General features: G+C 49.0%; 1 protein-coding gene across 1 annotated transcript in view; it reads right to left on the bottom strand.

Moving 5' to 3' along the window:
* TWIST2 (twist family bHLH transcription factor 2) overlaps nucleotides 1-9,482 on the bottom strand; it is a 31,006-nt gene extending 21,524 nt beyond the window's left edge. The window contains exon 1 of the mRNA XM_065750791.1: nucleotides 8,709-9,482. Within this exon, the coding sequence (XP_065606863.1) occupies nucleotides 8,745-9,227 (483 nt within the window). The 5' untranslated portion in view covers nucleotides 9,228-9,482 and the 3' untranslated portion in view covers nucleotides 8,709-8,744. The remainder of the gene's footprint in view (nucleotides 1-8,708) is intronic.
* Between the last annotated feature and the right edge of the window lie 1,457 nt (nucleotides 9,483-10,939).

Genomic DNA, 10,939 nt, shown 5'->3' on the forward strand with positions numbered 1-10,939 from the left:
TCTGTGCCTGCTGTGCTGATCCACCAACTGCCTTTGAACAGAAGCTGCTATACAGCGTCAGCAAACGCTGCCCGGAGCATCCCCTTGCAAGGCAAAATGTTTCACGCTGAGTTGCACGGCTGGGAAAGCAGCAAAGCAGCCTCCTGTGCCGTTTGGTACCCTGCCCTTGAGCTAAACAACCTATAGGACACGTCCCACTGACGCCTGCTGCAGGGTGTCCTCATTGCAGTGAGGCCGACTCTTGTTTGCACCCCCTTAGGTGTGTGTGCCCTTGGGGTGCGATCTGTAGTGCAACTTGCTCTTTCGTGCAGTGCATCCTGCCCTCTAGTGCCAGCAGATGCAGAGCCAGAAAGGGACAGGGGGTGCTGATCACCTGTGCTATCACACACGTTTCTGAGCCCGGGAAGCTGCTGCCTATGGGGCAGAGAGTTGGTTGATCTCTCTGTACATCACCTAATTTGTGCAACCAATTGGTTGCCCAATGTCCCGCTGCCTGTTCCCGACACAGCAGGGAGGATGCATGGTGTGGGTAGGTCTGTTGGCACGGATTCTGGAGATGTTTTCAGTGAAAATGGGCTTTTAATGACAGCAGAAGCACATGTGGCAGGCTCCTGCGAAAGGCAGTCTTGGAAGCCTAAAAATCTTAAAGACAAATATTGCCACGGTGTGAACAGATAGAGCAGGGACGCCTTGAAATAGGTCTCTTGCTTTTGCCCTGAAGAAAGGACAACTTTCTGTCTCTGCTTGAAAAGAAATCTGGGAATTGTTCCATTATATTACAGCACGGAGGTTTCACCCACAAGGATGCTCTCTATTCTTTCCCAAGTTCCCTTCCCTCACAGTAACTTTTACACCCCATCCAGGGAGCGCTTTAAGATTTGTAATGCATCCAAGGCACCAAGAAAGAACCTGCACTGGGGCACCTGCTCCCAAACACAGAGCCATGCATACCCCCAGCAGCACAGGGTGGGGCCCTTTGGGTTTTTGCTCCATTTCCTGGGTTATTTAGAGCCACCAAGAGGGCCCTGATGTGGGAGCACTACTGCAGCCACGCGGAGCTTTTGTGCACAAGCAGAAAGCGGAAAAAGTTTTGCATAAATGTCTCTCCTCCTCCCGTGTCCTGTCGCCTTGGAGCAGGAATGAGTCTTCAGATGCTGGGTTTTGGGGAAGAAAAAGAGAGAAAGAAACAAAGCAGCACGCCTGAGAGGTCACCCATAGTTTTCCTCTGATGCACGGCGAGGCGCGAGCGCTCGCGTAGCTGTTAGGGTGGGTTTGTTTCTTTAAGGTGTCTCCCAAAGGGAGGATCAGTGCAATGCAATGTGGCAGCTATGGTAACTCCTCTTGGCTTTCAGTGCAGCCCGCGCTGATCGCACAACTTGCTAGGGAAGAAGGTACAGCTGTCCAGGCCTTGGCAGAGATCCTCACCCTCTGCTCGTTGCCAAATATCATTTTTCTTTCTTTTCTTTCTTTTTCTTTTTTTTTTTTTGTTTGATTTTCTGTTTCCTAAGAAAATGGAAATCGGAGGGGCAGCCTCATCTGCCCCTCAGCCCCCTCTCATGTCTTTTGGACTCAGGTGACTGTGTGCAGGTTTGTGCAGAGGTGCTCCCAGGAAGGTCTCCTGGCGTGCTCCTCAGGCTGAACCTGCGGTGTGGGGTGGCAGGAACAGCCCAAACTCCCTCAATCTGAATCACTTAACGATGTGTATAATTTTAAGAGTGTGGCCGAAATACACAAGAACCGAGGGGCAGAGTAGTCAGTGCAGTGCAAGAATAATTCCAGGGAGCAGGCTCTCTAGAAAATGGTTTCTTATTAAGAAACAAAATCAAAAAACGCAACAGCCAAGTGTAGCTAAAGCTGTGTCTGAGAAATCATATGGAAGTATCTGAACAACTGATTAAGATCAAACTGCACTGAGGAGCAAATGCACCTCAGCCGACTCCCACGACGGGTGAAGTTATGGTGCTAGGAGAGAGCACGGAGTGTGCACACATGATAACTGATCACAAGAAATGTTGATCTCTAGGTTGCGTTTAATGTTTCCAAGGGAAATGCTGGAGAGGATCACCCTGAGCAGTTTTTCTCTTGGGGCTCCAAACTGGCTGCTCCGAGCCCTTGTCTACACCAAAACCTAAGGACGACCCCGTGTCTTCTCAGCTGTGCTCCAGCAATGAATGTTTCAGATACAAACAGTAGAAAAGAGGTTACTTAGTGCTGGCAGCATCAAGAACTTAAAAGACAGCCCTTCTAGCGACAAAGAGTGAAAATCTTCTTGCAAAATATCCGCTTGTTCAGTGTAGAAAACCTCACTGAGCTGGAAGAGCGCAGACATCGCGGGCTCGTGCTCCTGCCCAATGACAGACAGCAAAATGGACTCAGCTAGATTAGAAATTTCATGAGCACGTCAGACTAAATAATAAATCTCCCTAATGGAGGCAGAATGCTCATGTTGTGTTAAAATATGCATGAATATATTGGATGAACACATAATTTTTTGTTACGACGGTTGCATCGAGTCGGGAGCTGTTGTGGAGGATGCCTGCTCTACCTGCACGTTGGCAAGAAGAGGCAAGAAAACATCACTCCATCTCTTCCAAGTCCTGAGTGCCCTCTGAATGGGGTTCTGGTGGCATAGGGCAGTCAGGCACCCACACAGCCCTGTTCCTCTTGGACGTGAAGTGCCTCTGCACACCCCAGGTGAATTCGAAGAACTGTTTCGGTTTTAGCTGAAGATAAACCATCCTGCTGTCAAGTGTGCCCACAAACCTCTGCCTCTCTCTTGAGCTGGCCCTTTGTTTTTCAACAGCATTCCTACCACTTTCCGACCCTCAGTCTCCTCTGCGTGTGCTTGTGGTTGACGCGAGATTCCCCTGCCAAATTCATTTCATTAAGAAGCTAATAAGCACGGGGAAAAAAACAAGCCAGGTGCAGAAAATGGCTGCACTGGGCAGCAAGGATGCTAGAGAATGCACAACAAACCCCGCTTCCTGCATGACCATCTCCCCTGCTCCCTCCCACCCCCCCCAAATTCTGAGCTTTATTTAAGCTTAAGCACCAATGTGTGATTTTTTTAAGGAGGCCCACATGACTTAAACCGAAGGTATAATCACATAAATTACTTCCGGAGGGTTTTTTTTGATGGCTGCATTCATCCCAAAACTAATTGGTATGTTTTAAAGCCTGCACTTGGTGTGTCTAGTATCTCCTAAGGAAATTGCAGAGCTGCTTCTTGCGGGTGACAGTGAACAAAGCAAAACTATCATATTAGGAATTCAATTAAAGCTAGCGCAGGCTTACTGGATCTCTTCCAGCAAGAATATATCACGCTGAACCAGCCGACATCTGTCTCTTTTTTCACCTCTTTTTCTGTTTTCCAAGCTGTGGTTAAAAGATGGAAAGGAGAAGGAAGATGAGAGGAGAATGAAAGGGGAGGGAGAGGATGTACGGTCGCTCGTTTCCAGCTCACCCTATAGCATTCTGCAAAGGGGTTGTTTTCTTTTCGATGTCTGATGGCTTTGCAAGCAGTGGAGGACCAGGTCTGCCTTGCTGTTGCTTTCCTGAGCAAAATGTGAGCACAGCCCAAGGTGCCAAAGTGCAGAAGCTAAAAAATAATCCCAAATAATGCGCTACGATGCATGTAAACCTCTTTGCAATGCAGTTTTTAGCAGTGGGACTTCAAGAGTCGTCACTAGCTAATATTTGTATAGGAGATATTGCCTTCCCGTGGGGAAGGAGTCCCACTCACACCCTCCTGGTGCTGCTTCCCATGGTGTGATGGCTTAGGGTGACATATTGCATCTCCATGCAATGAAAGCCCTGCGTTAGCACAAAAAGAAAGCATATCTCAGAGAACCAGTGCAGCACCCAATGTTCTGCTTTTGAGCAGACAAGTTGTGACCCAGCAGTGCCTGGGAGACTGGGACAGGGCCCAGCAAAGCGAGGGCTGTGTGAGGAAAGCACTGGAATTAGAATTTAACCAGGTTGAGTTAGCATGGAAATGGTTACATAGACGAGTATGGGGTAAGGGCTGCCGCGCCGTGATTTATTGGCTGGCTGAGTTAATTTGTTGTTTGTGTATGATTAGTTGTTGCTGCTGAGTGGTCATCTTCTACAGCTACAAATCTAATTAAATGCCAGGGTGCCTAGGGTAATTGTTTTTTTCCCAGCAAATATTTCTACTGTTTTAATTCTCGAGAACTAATCATTAATTAGAATGATGGTGCTAGCATCCAACTGGAGGACTTGCTGGTTTTCCTCGCTTCTGGATTTGGAGAAGTAAACCATGAGTGCTGGTGTGTAGGGCTCTGCGTGTCCCTCGGAGCGACACCGAGGTGTATGATGGCACTGCCCACGGTGCAGAGCAGCAAGGTTGCTCAGAACCAGCTCAGAATCCGACCCAGCATGGTTTTCATGGCACGGAAGGTTTTGGATCAGCTTTTCCCCCAAATCTTTTGCAAGGAATGGAGAAGCAATGCCCAAAGTGCGTGCTTTCCCTGAGTAGCAGCAGTAACGTCGTGGTTGTGTGTAGAGCTCACTCTGTTTGTGGTGGTGCTCCCCCCAAGCAGGCTGTTCCTGCTGCTTCACAACGTGACTTAAATTTGGGAGTTTTCGGGCTCAGAGATGTACTGAATCACATGGAAATGTTTCCCATGCTGCAGCTATAAAAATAATTACACTGCTAGCAGGAAGGAGTGACAAGAAATATCCCCAAAAGAGATTTAATCTGGGGCTACAGGATCTGTCTCATCTCTGCAAGGAGCTGCCGCAATCTGCAAGTCTGATGTATTACCGCTACCTCTAACTCCATGAAACAAGCCCAGCAAACACCGAGGGCAGGAATGCAAAGCGAGGTACTCAGAAAGCATTGCAGTCCCTTCCCCTTTGTTTTAACAATGAAGCTCTGTATGCTCTTAAAATCGGAGGTACTCTGCGTGTGAGGACAGCTGATTTGGAGACAAACGAGGACCACTTAGCAACAATGTGAGGCTTTACTGTTTCCTCAGTGACCCTTCAAAGCACATCCCTCCTGATAAGACGGACAGCACCGCACTGGATTAAATAAAAACGTGCTTTTACTGCTCCGTGCAGCAATCCTTCAATTCGTATCCAACGCATCTCTCCGCTACGCCTGGTTCTAACTCTTTATGATCACTAATTAATTTACGTGGCCAGTTTGCCTTCATCTGTCTGATCAGTGGAGAATTTTCCTCACATCTTCTCTTTCCTGGGGCTCTGGATTCAAGCGCTTTCTGGCTGACTGCTGTGTGTTTGCTGTTCGCTGCCCGACAGATTTATTCTTTCCCAAGAAATGACACGAACGTAAACAGAAGACCCAAAATGCATTTTGCTGAGCTCTTAAATGCACCAAGATAAAAAAGAAAAAGAAAAAAAAAAAGAAGAAGACCCAAACCACTTTAAACCTATCAATGTAAATACCAAACTTTACAATCCTTCCTGTCAAGGAAATATATTTACATTTTCTAAGGATGCTTATAAAAAAAAAAGATAGGGCTTTTGGGACAAAAAGGGCTTAGTTCCAGTGTCACAGCACCCCCAGCTAACTGTCCTGCTCTCATAAACCAAAGAATGAGCTCGTTCCCAAGGCCAGCAGAGATAACATCTGTTTGCTTCTTTAAGGACGTAACGAAATAGGATGCTCGCGGTTCATACGTTTTATAAACGGCAATGGAAATCTGCAAGAGCACCAGTACCAGGCACATGCTATGCGTGGATTCCCCAAAGCAGACTGATAGCAAAGATGTTGTGGCTGCAAGTGGCAGCCCAGGGATGGCAAAGGGCTCGTGGCCACCCATGGGCACTGAGGGGAGAAGTCTGCCAGAGTCCCCTTACCTACAAGAGTGCGGGTGCTCTGCACTTTGCTGGTGCTCCCCAGCATCCTGACTGGGCAGGATTTCTCCTGCCAAGTGGGATAACGGGAAGCCTCTTTTCTTTTCTCCTGATTTTCCTGGGAGGTTTAGAGCACCGTGAGCTTTCCGAGGGAAAAAAGAAAAGGTGGATTGTAAGGGAAGGGGCGCAGGTGCTGGTGGCAGGGAGGGGGAGGTGGGAAGGAAGGCTCAGCAAGTCCCAAGCTTTGCACATGTGCTGAAACACCCCGCTGCCTGGTGCAGTGATTGAAGCACAGAGCTGCGCCTGCCTCTCAGAACTACCAGAGTGAGCTGCTTGTAAATTAGGGCCAGCAAGCAGGAAAACTTCTCCTGGCCCAGCAGCAAGCAGCACGGACCTACTGGCACAGGCAGCAGCCATGTGGCATTATACCAGTTCCCAAGGCTCTGATTTTCTAATCTAAAATCTCCCTCTGATTTTTGCAGCCGGATGACTGCCCTTTCCAGGAGAGCCCTTCCTCGCCTACCTCTCTTCAAACCTGCTGAGATGTGGGATGGCTGCAATGGCCCCAGAAGAACAGGGCTCACCAGTGTGTGCCGCAAGTCATCGTCCCCAGGAGCAGGTCCCAAACTCAGACAGCCATTTCCTACACTTTTTGCCATTCCCTTTTGTGCTTAAAAATACCTCTGCTCAGAACGGGCACATGAAACAGCTTATGCCCCACCACCCGGCTTTCTGAAGCATTTCTGGAGGATCTCATCAGGGCTTTTTATTTTTGCTGGCGGACATAATTTTTGTCGCCATAGAGGACAGAATTTGACACCACACTGCACTACACCAGGCCATTTGTCAACAGCGTTTTCAACAGTTCAACCGCACGCGTCTGCACACACACACAGACACAGGGAGGAAGGCTCATGGGGAGCTGGGGGGATCGGGGTGCCCATATCCCCCCCCTCAGCACCCAAGTGCTGAGCAAAATCCACTGCTCACCACCAATATGGGAGTGGAGAAGGTGTTGAGTATGAATAGACCCCAAAGAAACCAAAAACACGGTGGGATTTGGGTCGACGCCGTAGGTTTTCACGCAGCCCAGGATTGTCTCTCCCCATTTCTTTTATGCAGAGACAACCCCTGAGCATCTGCATACAAAGCCCGCTTTGTCGGAGTGATCTTAACATTTCCACCGAGAAGAAGTCTGAAGTGGGGGTAGAAAAATGCAGGGTTTGCCACTAATGCATTGTACGATGGAGAGGAATGGACATATATTAGATAATAGGTTAAAAAAAAAAAACCAACATCGGCTAATGGCAGCACATCGTTTAGGAAACAACAGAATTAATGCATTGTTCCACCCCAGCACTTTAGTATTCAGCCAATCTAAACTGCTGAAGAAATATGTGTTTGGGACATTTTACATCTGTTTTTGACAAGGAGCCTGGGTTTTGCGTATGTTTTGTTAATCTATTTGCTGAAGCCCTTTTAGCCAGATTAGCATGGGAAAAGACACTCTGTCTTACAAACAGAGAGCTTGCACTTTTTAAGAAGTGACTCGGCTCGGGCTTCTTGCAGCTGAAATTAAGGCACAGCAACGCAAAAATAGCAACACTTGTAATTGCCATGAAAACCACGACAGCAGCGTTACCTGCTTAAAGCAGAGCTGGACAACAGGCAGCCTTTATGTTCTGAAAATGTGCAATGGGCAGAGCAGCTCATTTTCAGCCTTACATCTTGGAGGTCTCTCAGAGAGCAAGGAGGAACTTTAATTACAGCCCCCAAACACAGGCTGCGTCGGGACGCGAGGGAAGCGCCTACTTGAAGTGGTTTTTAAGATGGTTTCAACCTTTTTGCACCACCCTTAAGCCCCGCTTGAGCCCCCTTTCAAATAACATTCTGCGGCCGCATCAGGATTTTAAATCAGCCATTGATGACTGCTAAAACAAAACGGGTTTGCCTTTAAAACCTTGCCCAGTGAGCTAACTTTCCTCCCGTCTTTAAGGAGCTTCTCCAAAGGGTGAAATTGTATTTTGCATCACCACATTGCATCCTGCAGCAGCAAGCAGCTCGTGCTGGGCAGAGCGGGATAGCGGCTCTGCTTTATGTACCGAGCCCCGGGCAGTGCCGGCCCCGCGCAGAGCGGCTGACACAACGCAGAGCTGCTTGCCTTAATTAGCTCGGGATGAGGGCGTAATTAAGAGCTGTTTCGTTTTGTTTTCCTTTCTGTTCATTCCTCCCCAAATATTACAAAGGCGACATAAAGAGGAAGCGGTTTTTCTCGTCGTGGAAAATGAAGAGTTCAGTTCCGAGTGTAAATCAGAAACTACGCTCCAGCCAACAAAAAGCCAACCTCTGTTTGACCGGCACTTTGAGGAAGGGAAACTGAACCAGATGAAAATTTCACCAGGACTCCTCTATCTTTGTTTGCATTTATTGAGGGAGGGGGAAGGGGCCCGGGAGCAGCCAACATCTGCAGCTCGTTTCTCTTAAGAAAAACCCAACCTGGGGTGCAGTGGGACGAGCTCGTCGCCCAGCCCCAGCAGGGTCCTACGGAACACCTTGTGCCCCCAACAAGGGAAGGATGCGACCAACCCAGGGTGTCTGGGGCAGCTGGTTCGGATCCCCTTGTCAGCCTGTCTTCCAACCCTTCCCCGAAGCCGCTGTATTCCAGCAAACCTCATGCAGCGGTGCTTCCCCCCGTTCCTAGACTCCCACCCTCACAGAACAGCGAGACAACAATTTTCCCAACACCGTATTTGATATTTCACCCACATGGGGCTTTCTCTTCTTAAATTCCCACAGGGCTGGCCCCTCCGTCCTCACAATCCCATCCCGGTGTCCCCTCGCATGCCGGCCCCGCGGTTCCTTACCCTTTGGCGGCTGTGCTGGCCTCGCTCCGGCGGTGGCTAGTGCGAGGCCGACATGGACCACGCACCCTCCATCCTCCAGACTGAGAAGGCATAACTCAGCCTCTCGTGAGCCACGTAACTGCAGCTCGTCATCTTACTGTCCATCTCGTCGCTCTGTAGCACCTGGTAGAGGAAGTCTATATACCGCGCCGCAAGCTTGAGGGTCTGGATTTTACTGAGTTTGTCAGAGGGCAACGTGGGGATGATTTTCCTCAGGGCGGCAAAAGCTTCGTTGAGCGATTGAGTCCTCTGCCTCTCTCTGACATTGGCCAGGATCCTCTGGCTCTGCAGTTCTTCATAAGACTGGGAGCTGGGACTGGACTTTTTCCCCCTCTTCCCTGGGTTGGGGCTGCCATCTTCGCTGGACTTCTTACTGTATCTTCTCTTCCTGCCAAATCTCTTTGGCTGTCTTTCCAGCTCCTCTTCACTGGTCCCCAAGCTATCCACAGGGGAAACAGGAGAACTGGAGCTTTCTTCCATGCTTTCTGCAAGAAGGGGAGGGGAAGAGCCTTTCCCCCCCTCCTTATGTTATGTGAGTGTGTGTGTCTTAAATGTGCTTTAAATTCCTGAGACAGATCCTTTGGAAAAACAGGAGGATTTTTTTTTTTTTTTTTTTTTTGCTGACCAAACGTTTTCCAGGTTGCTTGAAGGGCTCTTATTTCAAGGACGGAGTTGTGCAAAAAATTGAGGTCTTGGAGAGAGGAAGTTATTCTAACTTTTTGGAAACTTTAGCTGAGCTCAGTTGCTAAATAGTTGTCAGAAGTGAGGGAGGTGCGGGGCTCCCTTCTGATTGGCCGTCCAGGTCAGTGGGAGGAAAGCTTTTCCCCTGCTAAACTTTCACAGTTTTATGTTACACTTAACTAAAATCTTGGGAACGCACCTCAAATAAAAGATAACTCACGACCCACCCCACCCCCCCCACTGCCGTCACCCCCATCCCAGGAGATACCGAGCTGCAGGGTTGGGGTCACCCCACAGATATGGGGATTTGGGGGGGGATCCCCAGTCTCACTGTACTATGCCTTGTCCAAATTCCGCTGCCCCCTTCCCCGTGTGCTCCCCACGTTTTCACAGAAAGCAAAGACCCCCAGTTTTGCTCCCTGTGCCCATGTGCCCCCACACCACGGGGGGGATCTGTCCGCGTGCCCCGTGAGTGACACCAGGGGGACCCCGGGAGGGGAAGGGGTTGGGTGCAATGTCTGTGCTTTGGGGTGCATGGGAAGACCATCCTGCACCATCCAAGACATCAAGAAGGAGGCTTAGCTTGTGGAACACCCTGTGTTGCATGCCCTGGACAGGCAGCTGCCCTCCTGCTGTCGCTCTCCCCATGTTTCTCCCCATTCCTCTACTCACAGTCCTTTTTGGGAAGCAAGAGCTGCGGAAGCTCAGAGGACATCTTTTCCTACAGCCTACCCCACAGCTGAAATCGTGGCATCCAGGCTATATAAATCATGGGAGTGGGGGGGCTCTGTGTTTCTGATGCATCAAACAGAAGATGACAAATCTATTTTTTCTCTCCAGCACACCGGGGAAAATGTGGGAAAACTCCACTTGCTTCCGTGGAATTAATGGAGGGCACATTCAGATTTGGACCTGTGATTTCAGCTAAAGCCCAGATTGCAGGAACAGATGCATTCCTGAGCAGCAAAGATTGTGTTTGCGATATGGAACAGGAAAATAAAACAAATACTGAAAAAAAGAGAAAAAAGAGAAAGACAAAAGAAACTCAGATATTGTATCAGAAGAATTAGCTTGGAGTAGATTTCTTTGCAGAGTTTTCCAGTAGGTATCAACACTCATTAATGGAAAAAATAATGTCTGGTTTGATTGGAAAGTGTTCTTTGGTCGGAGAAGGAATTTTGGCTTGCCTGGGGCTGACTCCACTACTGGTAGGTAATGTTTATAGTGGAAAGACTTCCCCAGGCAGCCCCTGGGGAGAGCCTGTGTTTGCTTTCAAAAGGAAAGGTTTTCAGGTGCAGCACAGAAGTCGGAAAGCAAGGCAGTTCAGCAAATAGATTTTTAATCCAATTTAAGACTCTGCCGAGTCGTGCCTCCACTCACACCCCAAAGCCAGGCTTTCAGAAGGGCTTGGCACTTGTGGATGTGTCCAAGGGTTGGTCACTTCTCTGCAGCCGTGACCTGGAGGTCTGTGGGCAGACACAGCCCTCGGCTGAGTCAGGGCAAATGGCATT

Source organism: Cyrtonyx montezumae, unplaced genomic scaffold (genome assembly GCF_038088225.1).
Source record: "Cyrtonyx montezumae isolate F1298 unplaced genomic scaffold, pur_monq_1.0 scaffold_7, whole genome shotgun sequence".
Taxonomy (NCBI): domain Eukaryota; kingdom Metazoa; phylum Chordata; class Aves; order Galliformes; family Odontophoridae; genus Cyrtonyx; species Cyrtonyx montezumae.